Source organism: Salvia hispanica, chromosome 5, assembly GCF_029641045.1.
Source record: "Salvia hispanica isolate PSC_SH4W2 chromosome 5, Shi_PSC_v1, whole genome shotgun sequence".
NCBI lineage: Eukaryota > Viridiplantae > Streptophyta > Magnoliopsida > Lamiales > Lamiaceae > Salvia > Salvia hispanica.
In genome coordinates this window covers 21,716,166-21,730,903 of record NC_142696.1, presented here as the reverse complement: position 1 = coordinate 21,730,903, position 14,738 = coordinate 21,716,166, and the positions used below count along the sequence as shown (strand labels likewise).

Here is a 14,738-nt window from a genome sequence, read left to right as displayed (position 1 = left end):
ATGAATTTAAAGTTTTGGGATTTCTTTTAAAAGTTAGTTATAACTAACTTGACATTAATACCCCTATTGATTTTTATTGGAATTAATCTTATAGCCTTATTGACGTTTTTTGTTGATCGTATTGACATTTTGTGGTTAATGATCTAGACCTTTAATTTGAATATCTAATAGCTATTATTAAGTTGTAGTTAGCAATAAGCATTGAGTTAGTAATATAACACTCCCCTGCTATAGTATTCTTATTCTAACTCGATCAGTGGTCAGATTGAACCATAAACCAACAATTCTCTCTAATTCCTTGATTTCATTCATCTAGCATTCCCTTACTCTCTGTATTATATCATACAAACTCTCTGAAGTTAAATTAGTTGTCACTCTCTAAATAGAATTGGATAATACTAGGAGTCTACAATTCATTTTTCTCCTTGACAAGTTTTGGGCTGGCAATGATATTTGCAATGTGAAACCTAGTGAAGATACAATCACTTCAACAAAAGCATTCTATCGATACTTTTTCTTACTTTCACATTTCCTTTTAGTTTTATAGTTAAATGCAATAAAGATAGAATAATGATAAAATTATAGTAAGTGAAAGGAAATATGGAATGATAAAAGTGAAGGCGGCATTTACTGTTGTCCCATATTGGGCCCGACCCAGTTCCAATGATGTTTTCTTTTCGGACTCGTCCAAAAATTCAGGGCCCGCACCCAATGTGGCGGGTCCAGTTTGGTTGACCGGTCAAGGCTTCTAGAAACTCGGGCTTGCTTTTTGCCACCTAATTGCAATACTAAATTAATATCGGTCAACCTTTCACCGGCGGCTCCCGGTCATCCAATCATTCATTATTCATTTCATTAGTAATTTGTCATCTCAAAGTCATCGTGCTATCATTTCGTTTCTAAAAATTTATCAATTATTTTTATTTACGTCTCTTATTAAAATTTGTCATTTTTAAGTTTTATCTTTTTTAGTAGTAAACCTTACATTCCACTAACTTATTCACACTCATATTTTATTATAAAACTAATATAATCTACTTTATATTATTTTTTTAAAATTCGTGCGGGATCATATTAGGACAAATTATTAAGAACGGAGGAAGTAACATAAATTATTAGTACTATTTGTTTAGATAATAATAATAATAATACAAGTGTTGCATACAAAAATTGCAAGCTAAGCAAGTTTATAATAATATTTATTTTTTCTAACGAATTAGAATAAGTAGATGAAAAAGTTTTTAATCAATATTAATTGGTTTGATATTTTTTTCTCTTAACAATTAAGGTTTTATTTCTAGTTTATTTTCTTTAATTTTTTTATTTTATAAGTTTATGATTTTCTTTGCCTATATAAAGGTCTAATTGTTGGACTATAAAGACGCATCTTTGAAAATTAAGGATATAATTATGAGTTTTATTACTCTTAAGTTCTCTCTTGAATTTTTTAATTTATTGAGACTTTTATCCGATTTATTAAACAACATTTCACAATCGTTTGTGGCATCATTCACTCACTTCATAACTTATCAACGATTTATTCATATCCGTTGTGTCATCATTCATCAACAGTTACAAGTCTTCCGCCGCATTTCAAAATAATCTATCATCAAACGTCAAATTAAGAAAAAAATAATCACATCAACAAGTACTCATAAAATAAATAAATAAATAAATAAATAATAATAATAATAATAATAATAATAATAATAATAATATTATAGCAATTACCTGTTAGTGGCAGTTTGATAAAAAATAATAAATAAAATATAATAAGAATACATAGTTTTAACAATTTTTTTATTATAAAATTTTAAAATAAATAAGTTATCTATCCTATGAGTATTAATTATAGTAATAATGTTGTTTGATTTATCTTTCATCTCTCTCTTCTCTAGGTTTCTCACTCTTTATTTAATAGGTGACAATATGATCTTAATTTATCATTTATTAAATACTCTGATTAATTAATTAATTCAACTACTATATGTATTTTTATATTTTTGTCTCCCTCTTTTTTTTAATTTTTTATCTTGTTTTCTATTATATCTTAGAACTATTTACAATGAGAAATTTACTCTATCTATTTTCACGTCAATTTTAAAAAAAAAAAAAGAAAAGAAAATAAATGGGAAACGAAGAAGATGAATAAAGTAAAATATGGAGTATGATAACTTTAGCTCCTAAGAAAGAAAAAGTTAAAAGAAGTACTCTGTCTATATAAGATAATTAAGTTGAGTTATAAGGAGTATTATTTTACGGAATGTCCTAATAAAGTTGAAACATTTACTTTTATTAAAAATTAAAATAATTAATTACTTTTATTTTACTCAATGTTCTATTTTATTCTCATTTATTTTTTCTACTTTATTTTTTCTTATATTTAATTTTATTTATTTAATTGGGAGAATAGAGTACACGAACAAAAATAAGCCTTTTTTATTCAAAAGTCTTTGTTTGTATATATTATTATTCCCTTATTCTTATAATAGATGTTAACATTTTCTTTTTTAGTTTGTTCCACATAAAATATTATATTTTCTTTTAAAAAAAAAATTATCTCACATTAATATAAATATTTATATTTATTATTATCTTTTTCTACCTAATACATAAAATAATATTTTCTAAAACAATATCTCATTTTCTAACTTTAACATCTATTTTTTAATGGAAAGAATCATATGAGTATAAGATATCCCCAGCCAAATCATAAGAAAAGATACTGATACCCGACTAAATATAAACAATGAAGCGGTGGAGCATAGCATCATTGTAAGTTGTGCCCCTCAACCGGTGGCAATAATTTAGTCTTGGAACTTTGACTGTCTACTCTAATTGTAATTTTAAATTTATAATATCCCATCCACTTATTTATTTTTATATGCGTTTAGAATTGTTAATTATTTTTACTTGGTTTGGATTAGGTAATGAACCTGGCCAGAATGTGTTGATTTCTTCATCTTTGGAAGGTTACGCCGAAATGGGGTCCGACTCCGGACTTTGAAAAGCTAAATCAATATATATCCATACTCTCTCCGTTTTATAGCAGCGAAGGCGTTTTTTTTTTACGAAGATTAAATGAAAGATCTACCCTAAAATAGGATCACTCTACTATTAGTCTATTATTGACTCTACTGCTATAGAACGGAAAAAATATTTAATTTTAATAATATCGGTTATAGCAGCAAAAGCGTTTTTCTTACGAAGATTAAATGAAAGATCTACCCTAAAATAGGATCACTCTATTATTAGTCTATTATTGACTCTACTACTATAGAACGGAAAAAATATTTAATTTTAATAATTATCGATTACACAGATGCTGCAAGTTACATACTTTCGTTAATAAAAGTGATTAAATAGCAACGACAAGATTGAGACGCACCTTATATTCATGATACTATAAGATCTTTTAATATAGTGAACTACAAATTTAGTCCATATATAATTAAGTTTCTTTCCAGTACTTAGAATAATTTTATTAGTACCATTAATCCATTGATATATTGTATAATCATATTAGAGGGACTTTTATAATATTCTTTGATATTTATTGCTACCTCTATAAGATAGCAATAAATAACTAAATAATTACCTTCTCATTCACTAATAATATAAATTAAAAAAATAATTTCTAAAAAATACATGAATTTACCTTTCATAAAATACTTTTAACCCATTATATTTTTTAGATGAAAATTATACATGAATTTTTTGAACTTTTTATGGAATTCAACATTTTTTGGGACAAATTTATTTTTTGGAATTCGACGTAAGTCCTATTGTAGGCAAAAAGTTACTACTTGTACGTATTTGGAATTTGAAAAGCAATCCAAAAGTATGGTTGCAAGTAGAGACGTCAGTGTGGCCCGTAATTTATGGACTGGTTTGAATAGCCCGCAAAATTTATAGGGTAGGGCTAAAAATTTCTAGCCCGATAAAATTACAATCCGATTAGTCCGCACCTGATTAACCCGGCCAGACTTGAAAACCCGATAAAATTTCTATCGTTCTATTTGTTTGACTCTAATTCGATGGTTATTTTATAATACAGATTACTAAAAAAATAACTTTCAATTTTATATATTAAATTTATATTAATAGAGTAATAGATAAATAAATTAGAAACTTCAAATTCACTAATAAAATATATTTAAATTTCTAAAACATGCTTTAAAATTTCTTGATGTTTATATTTTATTTTGCATAAATCTTAAATATTAGTATTTGATCATGTTTATGTTTGAGTTTAAGCATATATCTCAAATTTATCATAATTAAATATTTTACATTTTATAAATATAACTAATTTTCACTATTATTTATTGGATTGATCGCATGTTAATTTTATAGGTAGCAACCTGATTAACCTGTTGAGCTAGCTCGAAATCCGAGCTTTTAGGGTTATGGTTGAACTTTTATAACTCGGAAAAATCACAACCCGATTAGTCCGCATCCGATTGATCCGCAATCCGAATAGGGCTGGCCCGAGTGACATACCTAGTTGTAAGTATTTCAAAGTATAGTTGTATGTCTTTCAAGATTCAACTATAGCTTTCTAATGGACTAATAAAGTATAGATAGAAGTGTGTCTCCAACGGCGCCCTTCCCACTCGCCCGTCGGCGACGTCCGACCGGACGGGCGCCATTGTGGGCGGGAAGGGCACCCACGCCCGTCCCGACTGTCCCTGCGATGGCCTCGCCCCTCCCGTCGACGGGCGAGTGGGACGGGTGCCACTGTGGCGAAGGTCGCCCGTCCCACTCGGACGTCCGACATTTCAATATTTTTATTTTATTTTATTATTAATAAATAATAAACTCTATAAATAGAGCTCCCCCAACTTCATTTCATTCACCCCACTTGTGTTAACAAGTTTCTCTCTCTCTACAAATTTCATTTCTACTACAATGGAGTACAACAGAAACTCCCCCACCACGAGCGGAGGGAACACACCCTCGATTCCCATCGGCGCGGAGGGAAATTTTGCGGGGATGAATCCCCAGATGGCGGGGATGGGCGGTATGCCGACGATGACTCCCCAAATGTTCTACAATATGTACACTTGGATGAGTCAAATGGGTCAGATGATGCCGGGAGCAGCGGGTATGCCGGCAAATATGTCGGGGATGGGTGGGACTGCGGGGATGGGCGGTATGCCGCCAAATATGGCGGGGATGGGTGTGACTATGCCAGGGGCAGCGGGGATGGGCGGTATGCCGCCAAATATGGCGGGGGTGGGAGGGATGGTGCCCGGGGCAGTGGGGATGGGCGGTACGCCGCCAAATATGTCGGTGAGTGGGTCGATGCAGCACAGGAGCCCGAGGACGCCTGGGGAATCTGTCTATCGGCCATATATAGATTTGTTGGCCGATGACTCCCCTTCTTCTGTTCCGGAGACTCAGTACGCCGGCATCGAGACTTTCTCTTTTGAGGATCTGGGGCTATCGCCGATCCGTGAGACTCCCCAGGAGGAGGCGGGGCCTGTAAGGGGCAGGAGAAAAAGCAAGGCCACGGGCAGGAGCGGAGGTAGGGGCAAGGGCAAAGTCCCGAGCTCTTCCTCACACACGGGGATGGGAGGGGAGGAGGGTGTGGATGAGACTGAGCGGAGGACGATCTGGACCGTGTGGGAAAATGTCGCGCTTGCGAAGGCATGGGTCGGTGTTGTAGAGGATCCCTACACCGGAGCGAACCAGTATGTTGACCGAATGTGGCATCGCATCAGTGCCGCCTACTGCGCCAACAAACCGTCTGGGGCGAAGCCTCGCATCCCCGAGCAATGCCGGAAACAGTGGCTCCGGTTGAGGCCTAAGCTCAGTCGTTTTGCCGCAATCTACCAAAACAACATGCGCATGGTAAGCAGCGGCATGTTTGAGGATGATGTGCGGAGACAATCCTTAGCCCAGTACCTCAGCAAAGACTTGGGGATCAAAGAGTTTGACCAGTGGGAGGCCTTTCTCGTGGTCAAGGATTCGCAAAAGTTTGTTGTGGGTGTCGAATCGGGCTGGAAGCGGACGAAGATCAACTCTTCCGCACGAGCTCCCCGAAGCCGAGGAAGTGGCCCCGCTACCACGAACAGACACTCGCCGTCGTCGTCGCCCGATGGGGCAACAGGCTGCGCAGCGGATGGCGAGGGGAAGCGGCAGCGGCAGCGGGTCCTACGAGGTCGAATCGGAGGTCCTAGGAGGAGAAGATGACGACAGCCTCGCCCGCGCGCAGCAAACGAAGACCCTGACGCAGATCACTTTGAAGTGGTATAACACGCACGATCCAGTCTTGAGAAGGCTGTGCAAGGAGATGGTCGACCGATGTCGGCGCGATTTAGGGATGCCACCCATTGATGATGATGGCGTCGAGATTGGGGGCGGGGACGTCGGAGGTGGCAGCGGCACGGGCGACGGGGACGAGGACGAGGAGGAGGAGTGAAAGCCGAGGGGATTATGTAATTTTATTTTTAAACTATGTTTTTTTTTAAATTATGTAATTTTTTTTAATTATGTAATTTTGTTTTTTAATGTAATTTTCGTATTTCTCGTTCGTATTCGTGTCGAATTTTATTTCTGTGAATTTAAATTTTAATTGTTAATTAATTTAATTGTGGAAAGGGCTAGTAGGAGGGGCGAGTGGGAAGGGCTAGTGCAGTAAGAAGGGCTAGTGATGTGGCAGTGGAATGGGAGGGGCTAGTGCTGACGTGGCATGGGAAGGGCGAGTGGGAGGGACGCCGCCGGAGACCCCCCCTAGTGACAGCAACTTTAAGATAATAGAAATGGATATCATTAGAAAGTTACAAGCTCGCAATTGAGACATTTTCAACCGTACTATCGAATTGGACGTCAATTCCTTAACATTTAAGTTATTATTCGATGAAATTTTGTTTCATACTCAAATTCTATAAAAAAAGGTTATGTTTTTTGACAAAAAAATAGAACTGATAAAAATTAAAATTGAGTAGAGTTAATGTATTTATAGGCATTTAGTTCATTAATAAAGTAGGAGTAATTAATTAACTTGAGTACACGATTTGACTTTAGTCAAAAGTTAGTGAGTCGCCCCCACCTCAACTTCCTGCCATCTTCCTATCCTTTAAAAACCTCATCTTCTTCTTTCTCTATATAAACCCCTCCATTCACATTTCTTATAAAATTCAACCAGATTTTTCGACCTCCATCTTTATACATTTGTCGGATTCTCGAAATCACTATTTCATCTGCTTTTTTATTCTTTCAGGTACAGCAAATCAATTTTCTATTTCCTTCAATTTGTTCGGCGAATCCGAATTTGATTTATTTTATCAGATGTTAATATTTCTGTTTTTGATGCTGTTACAGTTCTGTTTGCCTCACTCGTAGAGAAGAAGATTTTCTGGAAATCGAGAAGAAGATCTGAAGATGAATAGTACTTTAGTCCAAGGATATTTGGCTCCGGCAAACGATTTCCAGCCGAATTGCCGGTCGAGAGCAGTTTTCCCTGAAGAAAAGCGTGTTTTGGGGCTTAGGGTTGGTTCCTCATTCGACGAATCTCAATCTGAATCGGTTGAATCGCAGAATGAAGGATCGTATACATCATCGCCGGAGGGTGAGATCTCCAAAGAAATGGATCACTCCGATGCAATTCTCAAGTACATAGGCATCATGCTCATGGAGGAGGAGGATTTGGAAAACAAACCCTGTATGCTGCACGACTGCTTGGCTCTCCAGGCTACTGAGAAATCTCTCTACGATGTTCTCAACAACAACGATTCTTCTAATCAAACCGACTCCACCGCTAGCGGAAGCTCATCCGATATCACCAGCTTCCTCGAGTCAAATTGGGCTGAAAATATTAGGGATTTCGAATCTAGCCTTAGCCCCTCCGAAATTCAGTACCAAAATTTGGCGCCGAGGGATAAGAAGCACAGGTACAGAGAAGACAACAGCGGCGATTACCGGAGCAATAAACAGTTAGCCAACAATGTCGGTGGTGAACCGGAGGAGTTGGATATGTACGACAAAGTGCTCTTGTGTTCCAACTCCGACGACGCGTTGGTTTCGGATTGCGAGGCGAAGACTAAATGGCAGCCAAAGGGAGTAACCAGGGGTCGGCCGAAAGGAGGCAAGAAGCAGCAAGGAGTGATCAAGGAAGTGGTGGATCTGCGGACTCTGCTGATGCAATGCGCGCAGGCTGTAGCTACCTTCGACAGCAGGACCATAAACGATCTGCTGGCTAAGATACGGCAGCACTCCTCCCCACACGGCGACGGCACAGAGCGCCTCGCCCATTACTTCGCCAACGCGCTCCAGGCGCGTGTGGCGGGTACTGGCTCCGCGGCTCTATTCCACCGGATATCAGCCGCGGTGATGCTCAGAGGCTACCAGACATACATCAGGGCTTGCCCTTTCAAGAAAATGTCCAATCTCTTAGCCAACAAAACCATCAGGAAACTCGCTGATTCCGCCACAACCCTTCATATAATCGACTTCGGCATCCTCTACGGATTCCAGTGGCCCTGCCTCATTCAGGCGCTCTCCGAGAGGCGTGGTGGCCCCCCCAAGCTCCGCATCACTGGGATAGACTTCCCTCAGCCGGGCTTCCGCCCAGCTGAGCGGGTGGCTGACACGGGCGACCGTCTCGCCAGGTACTGCGAGCGATTCGGGGTACCATTTGAGTACACGGCGATAGCGCAGAAATGGGAGAGCATCAAAGTGGAGGAGCTCAAGATCGAGAGGGATGAGCTGCTGGTGGTGAACTGCCTTTACCGGCTGCAGAACGTGCCGGACGAGACGGTGGTGGCCAACAGCCCGAGGGATCAAGTGCTGACGCTGATCAAGAGGATCAACCCTGACATGTTTATCCAAGGAGCTGTCACCGGAACCTACAACACACCCTTCTTCGTGACGCGATTCAGGGAGGCGCTGTTCCAGTACTCGTCCATGTTCGACATGTACGAGGCGACAGTGCCCCGGGAGGATCCAAACAGGCTGCTGTTCGAGGAGGAGGTGTTCGGGAAGGACATCACCAACATTATAGCGTGCGAGGGGACGGAGAGGCTCAACTGGCCGGAGACGTACAAGCAGTGGCAGGCAAGGACTGTGAGGGCCGGTTTCAGGCAGCTTGCGCTGGATCAGCAGATCGTGGGATACGTCAGGAGCAAGGTGAAGGCAGACTATCACAAGGACTTCTCGGTTGATGAAGATGGCAAATGGATGTTGCAGGGATGGAAAGGCCGAGTTCTTCACGCTTTTTCTTGCTGGAAACCTACCAACAACTGATTCTTCCCACTTTTTAATTTAAGTATTACAAGTAGTAGCTCAGAGATTCTCTTTTGACCCAAGATTTCTTACTATATTATGAATCCAATATTTCATTTCTTACTTCTTTTGTTTAGAGCGATATCTTCTTGTAATAATGTAGAGAGTACTTTGTATCCGTAAAATGTCATATATAAAAAATTGATAAAGAAACATAGGCCGTAGCACGTGTATTAGCAAATTAAGAGAGAGATACATTTATCCTATCTCAACTCTAGGACAAAACTTTGGATACAACAACGAACAATGCGATACAACAGAGTCAACTGCGGAAGGCAACTTAGGTGCCAAAAAAAATACTCAGAAATCTATTGCAAACACTTACCTCTTCTTGCTTTGATACTTGGGAGGCCGAAGAACACTCCAATCCAGCTTTTCACGCTTATTTTGTTTGTGAGAACCACGGCTTCTAGCTGAGTTTGGATCTTGGCTATCTTGATCGCCCTTCCTTGACTTGTTTGGAGTCTCTGCTTCTGCACCAGCATCGTGTTGCCTCCTCTTATGGTTGCTATTCCAATCATTGCTTGAAGATTCTAATCCCAAGTCTTCTGACCTATCCTGAGGGGACCCATTTTCTCTGCAAATAAGAGGAACTTCAGTCTTCAGCCTTGTAAAGAACGTTACTCCCTCCGTCCCGGAGTATTAGACTCACTTCTTTTGGGCACATGATTTAAGGAATTGATATTTAAATAGTTAAAGTGGAGAGAGTAAAGTATGAGAGAGGGAAAAAGTAGGGGAGAGAAGAGAGAAAAAAGTAGGTGGAGAATAAAATAAGATAGATGCTTTTTGCTAAAAAAGGAAATGAGTCTAATATGTTGGGACATCCCAAAAGAGAAAGTTGGTCTAATACCTTGGGACGGAGGGAGTATATTACAATACCTATCAGATCATGAGTTAATAGTAATAGATTCACTTTTCGCCCATCCCTTGCAATTACTTCAACTTAACTATCAATAGAATGAACGAGCATTAAATTATTGGTTGCTTTATGCTGAACAAGAGATGCTTTGGTGAATTCTACTGACAGAGGTTGATGATTTACAAGGCCCTCTGATAATATTTTGTTTATATTTATTTGCATAATGTGTTGGAAAAAAGGCCACATCAACAACAAGCATCTTTCGGGAGTTTTTTAAACCAAGAATATGACTATACACCTTTTACACTTTAAAACAAAATTTTCCCCCATTTCTAAACAAAACTCTATAATACTATGAATCATCATAAATGAACATATTAAATCCGTAAGAGAATTTCAAAGGTATGAAGGCACTGACCTGATCAATTCATTTTGCCCACCGGAACTTGTAGCAGCTGATTCAGTTTCACTAGGGGGAGACACTTCCTCATTGAGTTTCTACCGAAACAAAGCCCTTTTAAGATTAGGAAAAATAAAAAATAAAAACCATAGAAACTTAAAAGGGCAGCCCACAACTCACATCAATAGATGGATTAAAACTTAGAAACGACATGCGACCTCTTGTTGCCCCTGGATGTGGATCACCTTCAACTATAACGACGCTGTACATGAATGGAAGAAATCATAAATAAAGAATCTCCATCACATTGAGAGAAATCCATAATAATGTTCACATATCTTTTCTTGAGAAATGTTCAATCAGATATTTCATTACCCATCTAGGATTGATGTCCAAACAGTACAGTTTCAGACATAATGACAATCATGACATAGAAAGCAACCTGGACATTCTACTAAATATAAAAGTTAACTATTTCAGTTTCCATGCCCGCTTAAGATTGATGAATACAATGGTTTCAAATCCATAATAAAAATCGATGAATGTTTATTTGTTTGCATAACTTCATATTACAACAAATCTTGGGACATAATTTGAGGCTTTGAGCATTGTAAGATATGTGAAAAGGCTAATGATGTATAGACACTGAGATTCTTAGACCAAACATGCGTTAACAATACAGCTATCGACCAAACTACACCCCTTAAGAGGTTAGCTCCAATATTTCCCACTAATCCACATACACTTTATGCATATACCAAAAGTATAATATACTGCTAGTCCAACAATAAATGTCACTAGCATTCAACAAATATCCTTTTAACTGTATTTGCACAATTTGAAGGAAATAATCATCGAATGCATAGAGAATCTGATCCATATACCCCAGAATTATGCTAAATCAAACATATACCGAGTTAAAGTAGCAATAATATCAAACAATGCAAAGTCAATACTCGCGCTGATCATTTTGCAATCAGTTTTGTCGGCGTTAAGCGTTCAACATCAGCTCATAAGTCATAACTAAGGGGAGCAAACAAACAGTGAAGCAGATTAAGCAAAGAAGCATCACTTAAAAAACTATTGAAAAGGCTTCTTAATTTTCCACACCTTACAAGAAAACTAGTACTAGCATATTAACTAAATTGATACTGATAAGCCCTTCTTTTTGTCCCTAATTCCACCAATGCGAAACAAGCAAGTAATATACAATAAGAAAACATAAGAACTAATGAAAACGATTGTTTTAAAGAAAGTAGTGAACAATGATACCATCTTTTAACAGGGGTGCAGGCAGGGAAATCAGATGCAGGCACGGGCTCTTCTTCTTTCTTGATTTTCTCATCTTTCTGGGACGCCCTTTGCATGAACTGAACAGACCAACAATAATCAGAAGATCTAAACAGAAGAAAGATGGATTAAGATTAAAGAGAAAATATAAGGTTTGATATGAAAATGCAATTAGGTTGTACCTTTAAGTTCTTGAGAGTAGAGGATAGCTCTCGCTTCGCCATGGTAGTGTCTCCGATTAACCTCTCTCTATCTCTCTCCGGCCTCCGTCAGCGACTTCAGAGAGGCGGCTTCGATTCGCAAGGGTTTGTCAAAATAACAAAACAAAGAATGACCAAATTAACCCTCAAAATTATGAGAAATCGGCTGCGTAGATTCTCAATAATATCAACGTATATTCTACAAAATCCATTGGTTCCTCAGATTTAATACTCGTGCTATAAATTAGATTTAGAATTTTTATACTATTTTTTATTTATGAATTCAGTTTTTTAATTAGACTTTTTTAGAAATTGTAAAACAAAAGATAGAATTTCAATTTTTTTTTTATTTTTTTTCTTTATTCTCGAATAAAAAGAATAAAGTACAATATTACTAGAAAATATGAAAAATGACTCAAAAGAAAATAAAGGAGCAATAAACTATTTACTTGTTTTATGAAAAGAGGGTTTATTTGCTCCTTATGTTTATCTATTCTATTTTCAAAAACTCCTACACACAAAACACAAATCTTAGTCATTTGTTGGAGCTTCGACAGCATCTAGGTCTAGAGGGAATTTATGAGCATTACATTCATGCATAACTTCCAGCGGTAAAATAGCTCTTATTCTTCTTACTTGTCCAACTTTCAAGTTTTTGTTGTTGTACTTTTGTTTTATTTTCTTTGTATAGTTATATTCTATATAGAGTTATTAATATTTCTATTTGTTTTGCCGTATTTTGTTTGTATAGATTTTCAAGTATTTATTTATAATTATTACTCTCCAATCCATCCCATAAAAATATATGCAATTGAAATGACACGAGAATAAAGATACAATTAGCAAAATAAGAGAGATGGGGAAGGATAGAAAGTTTAATGAGTTATAATGGTTGGTCAGTATAACTGTATAAGTTGTAAAATAATTTGACGTGTATGGGTAATGAGTTGAAATAACTTTCCATACATAGAATGTCCATTTATTTATGAGATAGATGAAAATGGAAAGTGACATATTTTTACGGGGCAAAGGGATATTCTTTTTATTTGAAAAATAACATAAACTTCTTTGAATAATTTATATTCATTATTACATTTTTGCTTATAAGATCTGCAAATATTTTATCAATTGTTTTATTATTGTATATTCTTTTTGCTTGCAATAATTGCAACTTTGTTCCAGTAATGTATGTTTAAAAGATTCACTTTCAGGACATTTAGTATTACTACCTCCGTCCCCCAACACAGTAAACCATTTCGGTTCGTCTCTGAAAGTTTGACACATTTCACTTTTTACCATTTTTTATAGTGGACCTCATATTCCACTAACTCATTACTACTCACATTTTATTATAAAACTAATACTTTAAAAGTAGGACCCACATCCCACCAAATTTTTCAACACACTTTCCATTACATTTCTTAAAACCCGTGTCGGGTCAAATCGTGTCAAAATTTGGGATACGGAAGCAGTACTATATAGTAATAGTACTAATTACTTATATTTATATTATATAAAATATTAATAATTAACAAAATTATCAAAATAAGATATTCTCGACTATCAAAACAAAAGAAAAATGATCAATCGAATTTTAAAGCTTCAAATCAATGTAAACATCGTACCTCCGAATTAAAAATTCTGGATACGTCACTGGATGGCAGCTGCTTCTATTCGAAAGGATTTGTCAAAATAAGAAAAGGAAAGGGAATAACCAATTTAAGTCCACATATTTCGACAAACCCGCCGCGATTTATATCAAATTTCAACGTAGGGAGAGTGATCAATTGCTAACTAATTAACAATCTCAAACTAAGACTAAATCTTAGTCATTAGATTAGAAGATCTAATGGTTGAAATAATGTCACATGAATTATATTAAGAAAATTAATAAATAAAATTTGTATTAATGTCAATTCCCTCTCATTAAAATCATCTTAAAACTTTAAATTTACATAACTCTCTCGATTTAAATTATTTTTTCGCAAAAAATATATCAAATTAAAGATAATTTTATAAGGATTCCAACGAGATCTCAATTGCATATGTTCCGACGACGTTCGGATGATGAAATTTGATATTTTTTATTTTAGTTTTCGTAAATGTTGATAACCAGATTTTTACCAACAAATACATCAAAAAATCTCAACAAAACCATGTAAAAATCTCAATAAATATGTGTTATTTTCTTGTACTAGTGTTGATATTCTTATGTCATATTGTTGATATTTGTAATACACAATGTTGATATAAAAAAACATTCATGAAAATTATCATATGATAACATAATGAAGATATTACCTTTTTGTTGATGTTTTGTCTACTATTTATTGAGATTAGTAAGATTTAATCTCATCCATTCATTTTAAAATCTAAGAGTGAAGATTTAGTCTTAATTTTAAATTAAGGTGCTATAAACCTTAGAATATGACGCTTCAACGTATATAACATATTCCCTAAAATCCATGGCCACCATGAAGATTAATAAATAATTTTTAATAGCAAGAAAAGATAAATGTACTTATGATTGAAGATAAGCACCGAAAGTAAGAGAAGTGAGGCGTTCGGAACCTTTACTAGTAGAGGCCGTGGAACCTTCTTCGAAGTGCTTTTTTGGAACTTTTCTTTACCGTAGCCGCCCCGCTTTAGAGCGGGCAAGCAATGATTTTGTTATGGATTGTACATTACATAATAGGGATGC

The 14,738-nt window shown here is 36.5% G+C and overlaps 1 protein-coding gene and 1 pseudogene across 3 annotated transcripts; one reads left to right on the top strand and one right to left on the bottom strand.

Annotated features, from left to right (window-relative positions):
- Positions 1-7,083: 7,083 nt before the first annotated feature.
- Positions 7,084-9,351, top strand: LOC125186234 (scarecrow-like protein 30 pseudogene; annotated as a pseudogene). The gene is made up of 2 exons (XR_016130602.1): positions 7,084-7,228; positions 7,330-9,351. The product of XR_016130602.1 is annotated as a scarecrow-like protein 30 pseudogene (transcript).
- Positions 9,352-9,398: 47 nt separating this feature from the next.
- Positions 9,399-12,175, bottom strand: LOC125186233 (scarecrow-like transcription factor 11 (SCL11)). Of its 2 annotated transcripts, none has more exons than XM_048082584.2 (5): positions 12,020-12,175; positions 11,820-11,917; positions 10,728-10,809; positions 10,566-10,645; positions 9,399-9,865 (listed from the first exon to the last, which is right to left on the bottom strand). In XM_048082584.2, the coding sequence occupies exons 1-5, from the start codon at positions 12,059-12,061 to the stop codon at positions 9,610-9,612; spliced, it is 558 nt and encodes a 185-aa protein (XP_047938541.1). In that variant the 5' UTR covers positions 12,062-12,175; the 3' UTR covers positions 9,399-9,609. The 2 variants fall into 2 exon arrangements, with proteins under 2 accessions (XP_047938541.1, XP_047938543.1); XM_048082586.2 differs by having other exon boundaries at positions 11,820-11,945; positions 12,020-12,155.
- Positions 12,176-14,738: the final 2,563 nt, after the last annotated feature.